We start from the raw sequence: 15,306 nt of genomic DNA on the forward strand, positions 1-15,306 counted from the left end.
TGGCCTCATGAGGTAGAGATTCAAAGGAGTGAAGGAGTCACTCAGTCCATGATATTTGCAGAGCATGGCCTTGGCCCAGGATTGAGGGGATGGTAGTGAAAGAGGGGGTGCCTGCTTCCGTGGCAGGAAGTAGGGGACCCTGGGGAGATCATTCCCTGCTTTTTGTTTTGGGGGTGGTTGAGCAATGCATTCACTGAAGACGCCACCCAACTTGGTCACCTCTTTTGGAAAAGTCCCTACCTCTAGTGCTGCGTGGGGGTCCTGCTGAACCTTTGCTCTTCACAGTTGTTACCAGGTGCACTTGGCACTGAATCTGATTGTCCTCGGCCCTCCCCTGAGCGCCTGGTACCCTATGTCCCCAGGAACTCTCTAGCTGCCTCTGGTGTTGGATTGATGGCTGGATCCACCAAGTCACGCAGCTCCGTGGGCTAAGAATTGGGGAGCAGTAGGAGTGCAGTGGCACGCCCTTTCTCCACAGAAAAGTCTTATCTGGGCCTCTCCAGAAATCTCCACCATGGCTGATTTTAGGACTGTCTGCAAAAGAGCTCAATGTAGATAAACTTCCTATTTTCGTGTCACCCTGTTTTACTTGGCCACTGGCCGGGAGAAAATCAGCACTCCAGGTGCTGGACACCCCCTTATTAGTTTTTCACATGTATCCAGTGTAGTAGTTTGTAGAAATGTGTAAACAAGGACTCTGGCCTTGAGCTGGGCTTCACAGAGATGTCTACATTTCTGATAAGAGAAGTTACAATTGGGCTCCATGGTAACAGCTGGCAGGGGGAGGAAAGAAAGGGGAGAAGAAGCTCTCCCCTTCTCAGGTGTTGTCCTTGAAGGGTTAACCTGCCCAGAACAGTGATAGAAAAAGCTGCTTTTATGTGACCTTCTGCAGACTGTGAACTTCTGAGCCCCTTCCCCTATGTGTTGGGTATAAAGTTCTGAAACTCCCTGAATTCAGGATTCAGGGGATTGATTGATTACAGCCAAAGCTGTTCCCTCTGAACCTGGCTGCAGCCAAATAAAACTGATTCCTGCTATCTTGGGCGCCTTGCCTCCTCTGTCCCTACAACAGGAGCGACTGCTGAGCGGGTCCCTCTGTTGACATGTGCTCAAACTTTGTTGGATGTCACTCCAGCCCCATGCGCACCTGGGCCTCGACTGAGCCAGGCTGGGGTGAGCTCGGCAGCTGTCCTGGCCTTGGAGGTGGGACTCACAACAGCTTTGGGGATTTCCCAAGCACTGGCAGGATTGGGTCACAGCCAGGAGCTGACCTTTGTGGCTCCAAGAGCCCCTCCCACATTTGTTAAAAAGGTCCCTGCGCCCTCCTGCCCTGAGCTCTGCCAGGTGCCTCCTGCTCTCAGCATGGCGCTGCCCTGGGCCCTCGCAGTCTTGAGCCTCCTGCCACTGCTAGAGGCTCAGAGCCCGGCCTGTGCCAACCTCACGGCCAAGCCCATCACCAACGCCACCCTGGACTGGGTGAGTGCCTGGGCCGGCCTTGCTCCGGGGCCAGAGGCAGCTGCCTCCCTCTCTGGGCCCTTCTTTCTCTACTGGCTGGGGTCAGCCCTTACCTCTGGTGCTGCCCTTTTCTTTCCTGAGTCTGGGATGAGATTCTGACCAGCCTGGGGGACACTGGTCGCCTCCCCCTGCCTCCAAATTCAGGAGCTCCAAGGCGAAGTCCCTCGGCAGGGGAGAGCTCTGTGCTGAGCATGGCGAGGCCCACCAGGGGGAGGACTTGGTGAGCCCAGCAGTCCCCACCGCCCAGGGCTTCAGTCCTTGCAGAATGGAGGGTCACGTCTCCCCGAGGCTGGTTGCTGCCGACCTCCAGAGATTCGGCTCAACCCCTGCGCCTGCCCCCTCCCCAGCTCTCTGGCAGGTGGTTTTACATCGGCTCAGTTTTTCTGGACCCCGCGTTCAAGCAGATGGTTCAGAAGGTCCAGGCCTCCGAATTCTCCTTCACCCCTAACCTGACCCAGGACACGATTCTGTTCCAGCAGTACCTGAGCATGTGAGCCCCGCCCGCCCCACTCCAGAGGCCGGAGGCCTCAAGCCGCCCCTCCCCTCTGGGCCTCTCCTCCCCACGGGAAATGGGACCTCCGGCTCTCCTCTCCAGCAGCCCCTTGCCGCGGCCCTGGGGTGGGGACTGTCCCTTCTTGAGGGCCATCTTGTTTCTCTCCCGCCTTCCACCTGGCTTTAGCGAGGACCACTGCGAATACAACTCCAGTGTCCTGTGGGTCCATCGAGAGAACGCCACCCTCTCCAGATTCGGTGAGGGCCTGTCCTCAGGTGGGAGGGGGTGGAGGGGGTGGTCAGCCTATGGAGGAGGGTGGGACTGAGGCCCCGAGACCTTGGGCACAGAAAACAGAAGGCGGCTCTACCCGCCATGTCCCCCAGGTCTGGTGCCTGGGCGCTGCAGTGAACACAGGCACTGTTTAGATGTGTTATGAAGTGAGCCAGTTTCCTGCCCACGAGTAACCCCAGGAGGGCATTTGAAGGGATCAGATGAGGAAACAGGAGAACAGAAACATCAAGGACTTTTCCTGAGATCACACAGCTTGTAATTAGAATTGGAATCCCAGTCTGGCTCCAGACCTCCTCTCTCTTAAGCACCTTCTGAAAGTCTCTGGAAGCTCAGGTGGAAGCCTGCACGTCCCCACGACCACCAGAGATGCCACAGAGGAAGGGCACAGAGTGCTGTTGGGACACAGCTGGCACCACTTAGCAGCCCCAAGCCCCTCTCTGGCCTCGTGTCCCTCATCGGTGACAAAGGGACAGACTCCGGAAGCCCTGGCCTATGTGGGGCTCCCATCTGGCTGTGTCTGAGAGACGGTCTCACCTGGGCCCTTTGTCCTGCAGACGGGGGCAAAAAGATCGATGCCCAGCTTCTCCTCCAGGACTTCAACAGCACCTTCCTACTGGCCTTCTCGATGGACGACGAGACCAAGAGGGGCCTGTCCTTCTACGGTGGGCCCCCGCAGCCCCAGAGCCCCCCGCCCCAGCCTCTCCCTCGGTGCCCATCCCAGAACCCCAGCCCCGCCTGGCCTCCCGCCTGGCCTCCCGCCTGGCCTCCCGCCTGGCCTCCCGCCGCCCCGAGCTCCTCACCCAGGCCCTCACCCAGCCTGCCTGTTGCTCCCCACAGCCGACAAGCCCGAGGCCACCCCTGAGCAGCTGGAACGGTTCCGTGAGGCACTGGAGTGCAAGGGCATGGACAAGTCGGAGATCATGTACACCGACTGGAAGAAGGTGAATATGGGGGACCCCGGGCAACCCCAGAGGTCCAGAGAGGGAAAGCTGCCCACCAAGGTTGCACAGCCAAGCAGATCCCCTGCTTTTAAGAACCTGCCCTCAAGCTGAGGCAGCTGAGATTCAGAGACTAGTGGGTGTGAGATGAGAGCCCGGGGGTCACCATCCCTGCAAGCCAGCTGGACACTGGAGCCGAGAGGAGGACTTGAAAGGCCAGTGGGAGAGGATGGCCGCACCCTGGGGTGGTAGGTCCAGGAAAGATGCACAGCGGAGAGGAGGAGACGAGGAGCACCTCCCACACCCCAGGCTTGGCCTGCCCCCCATTTCTACCACCCAGCCCATGGGGAATGGGGGTCATGGTTTTCAGTGAGGCCCCTGAATGGCACCCAGCCCCGGGCTGCGGTCTGGAGTTTTGTTGTACACGAGGGTGGGCTGCCCGACGGCGCCGCAGCCCCTGACTCCAACCTGCGTTAATTGAAAGGCGTCACTTACCATCCACAAAATCACCAAGCCCATGAGCCAGTGACCCGTGACCTGACAGACCCGGGAGATTTCCATGACCACGACAATAAAACCTCGATGTCCATCTTCCACCTGAGACCCTTCCTCCCCTGACCGCCAGTACTGGGTCCCGGGGTTTCATAGACCCACCACATGAGCTGCCCCTCCTGCCCCACAGCCTGCCCCTCCCCTCCCCTGGCCAGGGGACTCCACTGGGCATCTGGCCACCCCAGCCTCAGTAGCTGCATCGGCGGCAAAACAGCGGTGCCCACAGTCCTGAGCAGACCAGCTGCCGCAGCTGGGGCCCCGTTCTCGGGCCAGCAAGCTGGGGCGCAGGGGCAGGGCCAGCCCCAGGGCCTCTGCTGGGGAGCCATGGAGCGGGGCTGGTGCCACGGCCCCAGGAGGCCTTGCACCCCGTCACTCTCGGCCCTCCCTGCCCTCTCCCAGAACCAGTGTGAGCCGCTGCGGAGGCAGCACGAGCTGGAGAGGAAGAAGGAGCCAGAGGGCAGCCCCGGGCAGCCTGCTGGGGATCACAGCTCAGAGCCCCCGGCACCGTGACCACCCCACACCAGCCTCCTCGGTCACAGTCCTCTGCCTCAGTAAAGTTTCTGCTTGGGACAGTTTGCTGGTCACCTGCGCATTCTTTCATGCCCACTCATTTCTTGGTGGGAAAGTCTGCCCCGAGTGGGGCCTGGCTGAGCCCCGGCCTGGCGGGAGGAGCCCGGTGGACGTCACTAGGCCTGGTGCTCTAGGAGCCCGGCTCAAGGAGGGCTCCTCTGCAGGGGGACAGGCTTCCTAGGAGGGGTATCTGCGCTCATCTAGGAGGATGGGAAGCTGCAAGCCCAAAGGGACACATTTCAGGAACCAGAGACAGAGGATGAGGACGACAGGAGGTGGACAAGGGGTGGAAGGACCCTGGCCATCCAGGGAGATGAGCTGGGCAGGGCCAGGCTGGAGGCAGGAAGGCCCGAGCAGAGGCCACAGAGGGCATCCTGGCAAGAGGCAGCACCTGGGCCGGGCAGGGTGGGTGACGGGAGGACTCGGGCCTCAGCCAAAGGGGCTGGTGTCTCCTTGGAAGTGTCCTTGGAGTGCCCCAAAGAAGACAATGACACCTGGAGATGAAGGTACTCCCCAGAAGCCAGCTCACATCTCTGTGGAGACTTAGGTCAGGGCCGTGCCCAGGTACAGACAGAGCGAGCACCTGGGGTCAGGAGTCCTGCAAGAAGCCACCAGGAAGTCACGATGGGTGGCCTCTTGGATGTGAGGGCGGCAGACCTCTCGGTTGGCAGAAGGTCGGGGCTGGATTTTTAAACGATCTACGCACACAGCTGCCCACGCCTTCCCGAGGGGCAGCTCGGGATGCCCATGCCCAGCGCTGCCCCCAGCCTCCTAAGACAACACCCTTGCTGTCCCTCTTCCCAGAAGCCATGGCAATAGCATCCCTTGTCAACAGCTGGACACTGCTGGCCCATGGCACTGAGACTGGGGATGCTGCCCTGGGTCCCCAGCTTAGGCCCCCCCCCCCATCCTGATGTCCCCAGAACATGGCAGAAGAAATGGCGTCTGGCACGCCGAAAGGCGAGATCTGGAGGCTCAGAACCAATAGGAAAGGTGTCCAGCTCAGGGTCACTCTCAGGGACAGGTCTTTTTCAACACGCCAAGGATCTGCTCAAACCTGAATGAGACCTTGGTGCTGGCGGGCAGGGAGGGGAGACTAAGAGGTGGGGCAGGCCGAAGGAATGTCACTGCCCATTATGTCACAGGGGCTCAGAAGACAGCAATGGTTTTACTACTAAAAAGAGCACTGGAAGGAGAGTCCAGACTCAGGCTTTTGCTGTGTGTATCTCATAACCTCTCTGGGCTTAGTGTCAAGAGGCTTGGCCTCACAGCCAAGATTTATGGCTTATGGTTCCAAGACAAGTGGGGACAAGCTGCAGGAACAGAAGCCCGCAAGAGGAGGCAGAGTCAGAAAACTCTCACTCAACAGGTCCCCTGGGGGAGGGACTGGCTGGGTGTCAAGTCTTCCCTCAGCCACACGCTTGACTTTAGAAATCACGGATCCGTGACAGACACCACAGACGCAGGCCATTTTGGGAATGTGGGCGGTTCTTTTTTGGTTGTCCTTTCTATTTTTTAGATCATTATTCATTCTTCTTCATTTACTCTTGTAACGAAAATAGACTTTTAAATGCCTCAAATATACAAACATCTGCCGCGCACACACATTCCAGAACCCGAGGGCGCTGCTGCAGGGCGGGAGCCGACAGCCCGGCTGCAGGGCCCCAGCTGGGGCCTGGCAGGGAGCTGGTCACCAGTCCAATGCCACTGAGATCCTAGGAAGGGCCCAGGCCTGGGGCGAGGTGCAGAGAGCCACTGGTGGGTGGCTTCCCAGGGCTCTGGGAGGTGTCCTCAGCCCAGCAGGCCTGGGGGAGAGGCCTCTGCAGCCCAGCAAGGAGCTCAGATGCCTCAGAGTCCACAAATGCCCCACTGCCCAGTCGCCAGGAGCAAGGCCTCAGACAAGGCCCTTCCCAGAGGTGGCTGGTCACAGGCAGGGGACAGCTCTGCTCCAGACAGCCTGGCCTTTCCCAACGTATCTGGCCTTGTAAGGAGGCCAAGACCAGGGTGACTCCCAGGATGAAGAGCGCCTGGCCATCTGGACATAAGACACATGTTATTAGCTGGAGGTGGACAGAGCAGGGGAGGAGAGTCCCAGGGCTCTGTGTGGGTACAGTGGCCTTGCTTGCAGCACCTGTGGACGGGGCTGGTCCCCGGGGAAGCTACTCCGCCTCCCAGGCTGATGCTGCTCCATCTGAAGGTACCGGGCAGGGCAGGTCCTTGTCCCCTGAGGAGGGGCCGCAGGGCTTCCTGGGCATCAGTGGCTCCTGCCTGCCCTTTGCCCCGGCTCCTCCCCATCTCAGAGCCTCTAGGGAATCAGAAGAGGCAGGAGTCCCGCAGGCCGTGGGCCTGGCGCAGGTCGGCCGACAGCGAGCGGGTCATCCTCCGGGTGGTGGAGCGCACGTCCTCTGCAGCCTGCACCGCCTGGTTCAGGGCCGAGTGCAGCTCCTCCAGGTCATCGGGGTCCAGCTGGATGGAGTGCCGGTGTCCCCGCAAGGAGGCTGTGGGGACTGAGGTAGGCGCTGTGGGTGCGAAGTACCTGGGGAGGGAGGGGGCGCTCATTAGCACAGGCAGCTGGGGAGGCCCGCAGCCCGGGTCTTGGCACCGACCCCTTCCACACCCCTCCATGCTCGGCACACCCATGAGGAGGGCTGAGGCAGGAAAGATGCACAGCCCAGTGCTGGCAGGAACTGCGGCCAGGGGACCCTCCCGCGCTGCTGGGGGAAGGGGACCGGTGCCTTGGTCCTCTCCTCCCACAATTCAACAACCTGCAGAGCTGGGCTGGCCAGTCAGCACCGTCACCTCAGGAGCAGTGAAGCTCGGGAGTTAGTGAATGAGGGGACAGTGTCACACACCTCAGCAGAGGCCAGTGGAACCGGCCTGCCCCAAACCCTGGTCCTTCTGCTCGGCCGGCTGCAGGGCCCAGGAACCTCCCCACTCAAGGCCTCTGATTTCCCCCTCAAATGGCCACAGTGAGCTGACGGGAGAAGTCAAGTAAGGAGCTCGCAATGCCAGGCCAGGGAAGTGCTCTGTCATGGTCAGGTCCCGAGGCCCGGGGCAGGCTGGAAAGGGCAGGCTGGAGTCGCCCCAGACCTGATGTCGAGCATCTGGAGCTTGAGCTACTTAGGGAGCAGCCCCTGCTGATGAGCGGCTCTGGCCTAAGCATGGATGGCAGCCCGCACTCCTGCCTCTGGGGAGCTCCCCGCACCCCACCTTCTGCTTACTGGATGACCAGGTTGCCAGAGAATTCCCCCAAGACCCTCTAGGGCAGAAGCCCCTGCAAATCCTCTGGGTGCAAAGCTCTGCAGTGGGATGTGGGGCGGCGGCCAGCAGGTGGCAGCACAGGACAAGAACGTTCTAAATTGCACCAGGCACCACTGAGCACGCCCAGTCCTGCTGCCCTGTTCCCTGTGCATCAAGAACACTGTGTTGCTGGCCACCTCGGCTACCCCGGGCTTTCTGGGCATTCCTTCAGCTGATCCTTGCCACAAGCCATCTCACACAGGAGGAAACGGAGGCACAGGGGCCTACCAAGTTCCTTGGCTACCGCTGCCCCCCAGCTGCTCTCCTCCCCACCATGGCCCACCCAGGCTGGAGATGCTGCCTGTCTGGCTAGTTTTCCCCAAAGGCCTGAGCTGGAAGGTGGTGGCCTTAGGAGCAGTAAGGAGACCCAGGGCTGCCCAGGGGGCCACAGTTCCAGGCAGAGCCTTTACTGCCATCAAGTAGGAACCCAGCAGGGGTTTGCAGCCCTGTGCCACGTCCCGGGCAGGCAGAAGGATGCAGCCAGGCGAGGCTCCTATGGGCCTGCCCAGGCTCGGCAAGATGCCCCAGCACAGGCCGGCCTCCTTGGGGAGGCCCATGGTGGACGGCACTTGGGTGTCTGCTCCCGCCAAGCGGCAGCCCACAGCGTGACTCTGCCCTCGCTGCCCAGAGCATGGCCACTGAATGCTGGCTGGCTTGTTTCACTATGGGGGAAACTGAGGCAGAGATCTAGCTGACAACAGTTGGGTCGAGAAGACAGGTCTCCTAATTCCAGGGCCCAGGCTTCCTTCCCTCCACAATCCTGCAGGAAAGCTGCTGAGCTCATTTTCCTTCTAACTAATGACAATATCGAGCAACAGCAATGTTGACTGGAAGGACAAAGCTCCTGTTTACTCAGTGATGAGCTTGTGCCAGCACCCAGGGTGACTCCACTGACACCCCACTTGTCCCCACACAGTGCACATGGCAGAGACCACTCCCCACGGACAAATGGCAAAACCGAGGCTCAGAGGAGGCAGCTTTGCCCTGGCTACGGGGCGAATGTGGGAGAGGGGACTCCAGAGCAGCTCTGCCTGGCTCCGAAGCCGGCCCCACTGCACAGCTGCTCTGCCATCTCGGTGGCCTGTCCTCCAGCACCTGGCAGGAGCACCTCCCGGTCACCCAGAAACAAGGTGGGTCTGGGAAGCTGCCAGAGCTGCGGAGGTGAGGGGATGACAGGGAGAGGCAGGGACCTCCTGGAGGCCACCCAGAAGATAAGCCAGCGGCACTGAAGACATCGCGGACTTTGGTCAACCGTCAATGCTCACGTTGGCTGGTGACAAATGTGCCATGCTCACTCAAGATGTCAGAACAGGGGTTGTGGGACCTCTCTGTTCTATCTACTCAACTCCCCTAAATCCAAACTGCTCTAAAACAGGAGTCAATTGAAAAAACAAGGGCGTCCTCATGCCTTGCTTGGCCACAAGGAAATGGCCAAGTCCTGGAGTATAATCAGGGGACATTAGGAGGTTCCGGGGGGCAGCCTCCTTCCTTGCTGGGTCCCCAGGGCCGAGCACTCTCCTACCCAGCAAGCTCTTGGGGTTTGCTGAGTGACTATAGGAGTGCCAGGTATGGCAGCAGGTGGCCACTTGGGACGGTCCCCAGGAGAGCCGAGCCTGCTGCTCAGCCCCCACATCGGGGGCTTCTTCAGTGACTGAGACCGAGGCTGGAAAAGTTGGGGTGGCGGAGTTGGGGGTTCTTACACAGTGGCTGGCGGATAAGGCATGATGGGTATCGAGGGGACGTAGGTGAAGGCCGGGGGTCCCGGTGCTGAGGGCGCAGCTGCCAGGTACCACAGTCCAGGGGGCGGCCGTGCGGGCGAGGGGACCCGCTGGCTCCTCTGCTTGGGGCTGGAAGCCACAGGTACATTTTTCCTTGCGGTGGCCTTTTCTGCCCCTGTGGGAAAACACCAGGACACAGCTGGCCACCCGGTGTCCTCAGCTGAGGATGGCGGTCTGCACGGCCCTCCCTGACCCCAGGCAGGGCCTCCCCTGGGAACAGCTCATGGGGTCCCATTCACGCCACCCCCTAAACTCACCCCCGGCCCCCAGGGTAAGCAGAGCTGGGGTCTGGCCACGAGCAGGTTCTGAGCACTTGTCCCTACCAGAGCCAGGGCCATCTCCCTCTGGGGGGGACTCGACGTGGCCACACAAGGGACATCGGAGGGCCTCAGTGGCAGACAGTCCCTGCAGCTCCCTGGTGGCAGTGGTTTCTGGAAAAGGACAGGAAAGGATCCTGTCTAGATCATCAGACCCAGAGCTCCCCCCACAGGCCTCCAAAGCACCGAGCTGCTGTCAGGAGCCACCACAGAGAGACCCGGCAGGATGGTAGCAGTGCACCCTGCCGGGCCAGGCACTGGCGGTGGCCGTCCTGCAGCCCCAGCCCCACCCACAGGCTCCGGCTCTTCCTGTTCACTCCCCAGATCTCAGAGCTGGGAACCAACACTCATCTGACCCCGGGCCTGGGCTCTCCTACGTCTGTCCCCTGCATGGGAGTGGCCAGTCTGGGCCTACAGGGACAGGGTCAGCAGAGACCCGTGGGGCAGGAGGCAAGGGCATGGGCGCTGCTTCCCTTGCAAATCCCCAACTCGGCATCTAGTGGGTTCCAGGGCCGCCTGCCTCTCCCCAGGCTCAGCCTGGCCCGAACACCCTCTGGGGAACCCCTGTGCCCAGCAAGTGCTGCCCCAGCCCCATCCCAGCTCTGCTACTGGCTGCTTGGGACAGGGCCCAAGGCTGGCAGGAGTAGCTGCCCAGTAAATGAAGGAAGGAATGGAGGGCAGGTCAGGGCCCTCAAGTCATAAAGTCCTGCCATGAAGTCTTTGCTACTTGTAAGCTGTGTGCCCCTGGGCGAGTTGCACCATCTCTTTGAGCCTATTTCAGGAGGTTCAAAATGGACATAATGCAACACTTCACTGAACTGTGAGGAAGGACACAGACTGTGCACGAGAGAGCACAGAGGGCTGCGCAGATGGCAACTCCATCGCCACCAGCGTCCCTGCTTGAAAAGCCTCAGAGACCATCTCTTTACCCTCTCCTTTAGGACATGGAACCTGAGGATCAGGAAAGTCAAGGACCTGGCCTAAGGCCCCACAGCAAGCTAGTGGCAGAACTGGGACCAGAACCTGACGCTTGGATTCTCAGGCCGCCACCTTCCCCATCCCCTGTAGCTGCTGTGTTTGGGGAAGGGGGAGGGGTGGAGACAGGAGGGGGAACTACTGCTGCCAGCCGGTCGGCAGCCATGCCTGTCCCTCAGGACTTTTCAGGGACTTTTAAAGTCCCAGAAGGTGGCTTAAGACAGTGGCTCCAGGAGCAACAGGGTGGTGGCAGGTACCTGGCAAGGCTGAGAAGCCCAGGAAAGTCCCATCCTTGCCTGTGCCCACCACCCTCCAACTGCTGGGCTCAGGGCAGGCCTACAGGGCCAGCCACAATGGCTCCCAACAGCAAGAGGCTGCAGGGTGGCCACCCCAGGTCCCATCCCTTACCTGTGTCCTGTGATCTGATGGGCTGACTGTGGGGACAGGAGGCTGAGTCACTGCTTCTTGGGGCAGTCTTGGGGGACAGAAGGTAGTACTCCTGGCCTGCGGAAGAAACAGGACAGTTGACATCAGCCCGGGTGGGGGGTGCAGAACCGGGAGGAGCCCCCTCGGGGACTTCACCCCTTCCTCCCAGTGGCTTAACAGTTGCCCCATGTACAGGAGTGAGCACACGAGTGTGTAAGACTCATTAAGTGTGTGGGGTGAGCTCTCCTGACTCCTTGCTTCTAGGAGTGGCCGCCTGGCTGTCCCCACATGGAGTGATCAGCACCCCAGGCTGGGCTGGGTCTGAGACGACACTGCTCCCCAGGGGAACCCTGCTGGTTTGGCCCTCAGTGGCCTAGGCAATTCTCCCGTGTGCTCTGATTGGTTGTGAGAGGGGACAGTCAGGGGGTGGTTTCCTGGCTTGCTGGGAGGACCAAATGGGCAGTATCTGTGAGGTCTCCACCCAGTACTGGCAGAGGAAAAGCTCTCAATGCCTCTAGAATCCTGGGCAGGCTCTCAGATCCACACCACCCTTCGTTGTGTGGGTCCCCGAGTCTCAAGGACAGCCCTTCTGTGGGCCTGAAGCCCTGTGAGGGGCATGGGGACTGCTTGCTCTCTGACGGCTCCTGGTAAGTCTCCAAGGGCAGGGGAGGCCATTCCTGCCTCCTTCCAGCACAACAGGGAGCAGAGGGCGGTGCCCCTGCTGCCACAGCTCACTGTGACGGCTGGCCGGTGCCTCTGCTGGGCAGCCACGCTCATGCAGATGGGAGCACGTGAATTTTCTAAATGTCAAGCACTCTGAAGTGCTACTAGGTGTCACCTGAGCCAGGTGCCCAGTTCACGAGAAGCAGAGGCCCCTTGCAATCAGAGGGCAAACCAGACGCCCTTCAGTGCTCATGCAACAAGTGAGGTGGCAAAGGAGATCATAGACCTCTTTATCATTGGCTGGCTGAGCTGAAAGGGCACCCCAGAACCAAGCACGGGCTCCATAAAAGGGGGGCCTGGGAAAGGTTTGCTCAAGGAATGAATGAATGAACAGATCCCTATGTCAGGGAGGCCACGCCCCTGATGCTCCTCCTATCAAAAAACAGCAGAGGCCACGCCCCTGGTGCTCCTCCTATCAGAACAGAGCAGAGGCCAGCCCCTGGTGCTCCTCCTGTCAGAACACAGCAGAGGCCACGCCCCTGGTGCTCCTCCTATCAGAACACAGCAGAGGCCAGGCCCCTGGTGCTCCTCCTATCAGAACACAGCAGAGGCCACGCTCCTGGTGCTCCTCCTATCAGAACAGAGCAGAGGCCACGCCCCTGGTGCTCCCCCTATCAGAACACAGCAGAGGCCACGCCCCTGGTGCTCCCCCTATTAAAACACAGCAGAGGCCACGCCCCTGGTGCTCCCCCTATTAAAACACAGCAGAGGCCACGCCCCTGGTGCTCCCCCTATTAAAACACAGCAGAGGCCACGCCCCTGGTGTTCCTCCTATCAGAACAGAGCAGAGGCCAGGCCCCTGGTGCTCCTCCTGTCAGAACACAGCAGAGGCCACACCCCTGGTGCTCCTCCTATCAGAACATAGCAGAGGCCACGCCCCTGGTGCTCCTCCTATCAGAACAGAGCAGAGGCCATGCCCCTGGTGCTCCTCCTATCAGAACAGAGCAGAGGCCACGCCCCTGGTGCTCCTCCTATCAGAACAGAGCAGAGGCCACGCCCCTGGTGCTCCCCCTATCAGAACACAGCAGAGGCCACGCCCCTGGTGCTCCCCCTATTAAAACACAGCAGAAGCCATGCCCTTGGTGCTCCTCCTGTCAGAACAGAGCAGAGGCCAGCCCCTGGTGCTCCTCCTGTCAGAACAGAGCAGAGGCCAGGCCCCTGGTGCTCCTCTTATCAGAACATGGCAGATGAGATTTGAGGGGTGAATGGAAAAGGTCTGGCAATGGAAGAGCCCCTCCCCTGGACTGCATCCACCCACCCCAGCTTCACCCACCTGTGTACTGGCCCCGGAAGGAGACCCTGTCGGGACGTCTGCTGCTGCCTGTCCCTCTGATTCCCTCCTGAGTGGCCCGGGGACCATTTTCGGAGCTCCTGTTCTTCCCAGATGACAGCTGAGGGGAGGGTGGCTCAGAGTCCAAACCTGGAGTAGAAAGAGGGGATTTAGGGGGGCAGAGGTGGGGCCCAGCTGGAGGAGTGAGCTCATGGCAAGCTCAGGCCTCAGGCCGATGCCTAGGTTGTGATCCTGAGCTACCTCCGGGGAATACGGTCTACACCTTGGGACCCTGGCCTTGCGCTAAGCCAGTCCAGACTCACTGGGGTGCTGTCCTGTACCTCTGCAGCAATCCCGAGAGGTAGATGCCATCACCACTGCAATCCCTTTAACTGCTCCAAGGGAGTAGCAACCCAGAGAGGATGATGTGGTGACAACGTGGTGGAATCAGGGACTCAGATCCAGGTTCCTTTAAGCATGTCCCCATGCTCTCTAGGCCTCAAGGTCCTTATGTGCAGAACATGTGCAGGATGACCCCTGAAGTGCAGGTCCCTGAGGTGACGTCTGCAGAGCCCTTACGGCTGCCCCGTACAAAGCATGGGCCACACACAGACACGCACTACAATTCAGAGCATGGTGACAGCCACAACCGATGCACAAAGGACCTCCTCCCAGTTTCCTGGAAGTTCTGCTGCTGTGGTCCATGACCACTGAGCAACATGCCCAGGATGTGGCCTCCAGAAACCAGGCCTGGCCAGCACTCACTTACTCAGGGACAGTCGGGGCACCTCCCGAGGCACTGAGGAGGACCTGGCTCGCCGTCTTCCTGCAAGTTGCTCTGCACCTTCAGGCTCCCCGGACAATCGCTCTGTGGATTTACTAGCAAACGGGAAGGGAAATAATGTCACTAGATGAGGTTTCGCACAGCCTTTACAGATGGCCCACAAAAAGGCCACCTGGAGAACTGTTTATTGCACAACGGGAGAAGGACAATGTAGAGGACAAAATCAAACTCTGTAGCCAGTCTGAGGGACAGTTTCCTCATCTGTCAAACAGGGATAGTAAGAGCACGGGCCTCTGATGGCTGTTGGAGGATTAATGAGATACTATCCATAAAAGCCTTAGCCTAGAGCTCTCCACTGAAACACTCAAAAGAAGTGAGTTGATTTTATAAGTTGTCTTCACAGATGCATGTCCACTAAATGAGTACATGAGAATCCTGAAAAAGGTCTAGCTCCTCAGCAACAGGTAGGTTCAGGGATATACTTTGCCTCATGCTTTATTACTAACACATAAGCTTAGACATTCTTTTATGCATCAAATACTCTACCACGAAAACTGTGAGAGTGCATGAATGATGGACTGAGAGAGGGGAAGGGGCCGTGCCTGCGTCCCGTGTCTAGGTGAGCCACAGGCAGGCCTCATCTATCTTTGACAGGTGCCACAGGGACAGAGGTGAGGACAGAGGTAGGTCATCCACCTGCCACAGTGGGAGCCCCAGGTGGCTGAGGAAGCAGCTGGCCGGTCCTGAGTCTGGGCGGGGTGGTCACAGGCAGTCATTGGGTGCGCCTGGCTGCCCTGGTGTGGCCGGTGCAGGCTGTCCTCCAGTTGCAGACGGAGCCGGGACACTTCTGCCTGCAGCTCTCGGATGGCCTGGCTGGCGGGGGAGAGACAGAAACGGAACAGCTGCACAGGATTGGAGCTGGAGGCGCCTGAGGGCTGCCTGGATACGGTGGTCTTGTCCCTTCCTGGCAGGCACAGGGGCCAACTCTGCTGCTGAATGATTCTAGAACTTTCCTGTGCATCCCCTTTTCTTGCTACACATCTGGACACCTGAGTTCATGTCCCTGTGCATTCTGTGAGCAAATCAGAACCTTCCTTTGGGATCGGCCTTCCTAACATGCAGGGTGTGAGCAGCTGTCCTCCAGGTGGTGATGAGGAGGACGCACGGGCCAAAGGTCCACTTTACAATTTCCTTCTGATCTGCGCTGGCCCTGGGCTGTCCTCCACCCCTGTCTCTTCTCCAGAGAACTTAACTTGGTAACCTGGCCTGACTCCATTCTGTCCTTGCTCAGCTGCAACATTTCCTATGTTCCACTCTCTGCTTCTGGCAGAAGATGCTTGTCTACCTGTGTCCTCAACCCTCAGCCACTGGCAG

At 59.7% G+C, this 15,306-nt stretch overlaps 2 protein-coding genes across 2 annotated transcripts in view; one reads left to right on the forward strand and one right to left on the reverse strand.

The window, feature by feature from the left end:
• The first annotated feature begins 1,341 nt into the window (after positions 1–1,341).
• LOC113186019 (alpha-1-acid glycoprotein) lies at positions 1,342–4,361 on the forward strand. Its single transcript, XM_026393351.2, has 6 exons — positions 1,342–1,476; positions 1,863–2,005; positions 2,195–2,265; positions 2,854–2,961; positions 3,137–3,240; positions 4,189–4,361. Exons 1-6 carry the CDS (start codon positions 1,363–1,365, stop codon positions 4,297–4,299), a joined length of 651 nt encoding a protein of 216 aa, XP_026249136.2. The 5' UTR covers positions 1,342–1,362; the 3' UTR covers positions 4,300–4,361.
• Positions 4,362–5,912: 1,551 nt separating this feature from the next.
• Akna (AT-hook transcription factor) overlaps positions 5,913–15,306 on the reverse strand; it is a 37,382-nt gene continuing 27,988 nt past the window's right edge. The window contains exons 16-22 of the mRNA XM_026393313.2: positions 14,629–14,805; positions 13,918–14,027; positions 13,152–13,298; positions 11,138–11,233; positions 9,761–9,868; positions 9,360–9,552; positions 5,913–6,895 (exon numbers count right to left, since the gene is read on the reverse strand). Coding sequence (XP_026249098.2) covers positions 6,673–6,895; positions 9,360–9,552; positions 9,761–9,868; positions 11,138–11,233; positions 13,152–13,298; positions 13,918–14,027; positions 14,629–14,805 — 1,054 coding nt within the window. The 3' untranslated portion in view covers positions 5,913–6,672. The remainder of the gene's footprint in view (positions 6,896–9,359; positions 9,553–9,760; positions 9,869–11,137; positions 11,234–13,151; positions 13,299–13,917; positions 14,028–14,628; positions 14,806–15,306) is intronic.

This window comes from Urocitellus parryii, chromosome 4, assembly GCF_045843805.1.
Source record: "Urocitellus parryii isolate mUroPar1 chromosome 4, mUroPar1.hap1, whole genome shotgun sequence".
NCBI lineage: Eukaryota > Metazoa > Chordata > Mammalia > Rodentia > Sciuridae > Urocitellus > Urocitellus parryii.

Bases quoted from the DNA above. Each gene is read 5' to 3' on its own strand.
- LOC113186019 (XM_026393351.2), top strand. From the start codon at position 1,363: ATGGCGCTGCCCTGGGCCCTCGCAGTCTTGAGCCTCCTGCCACTGCTA. The intron at 2,266-2,853 runs GTGAGGGCCTGT...TTTGTCCTGCAG, and splicing joins CGCCACCCTCTCCAGATTCG to ACGGGGGCAAAAAGATCGAT. The intron at 3,241-4,188 runs GTGAATATGGGG...GCCCTCTCCCAG, and splicing joins TGTACACCGACTGGAAGAAG to AACCAGTGTGAGCCGCTGCG.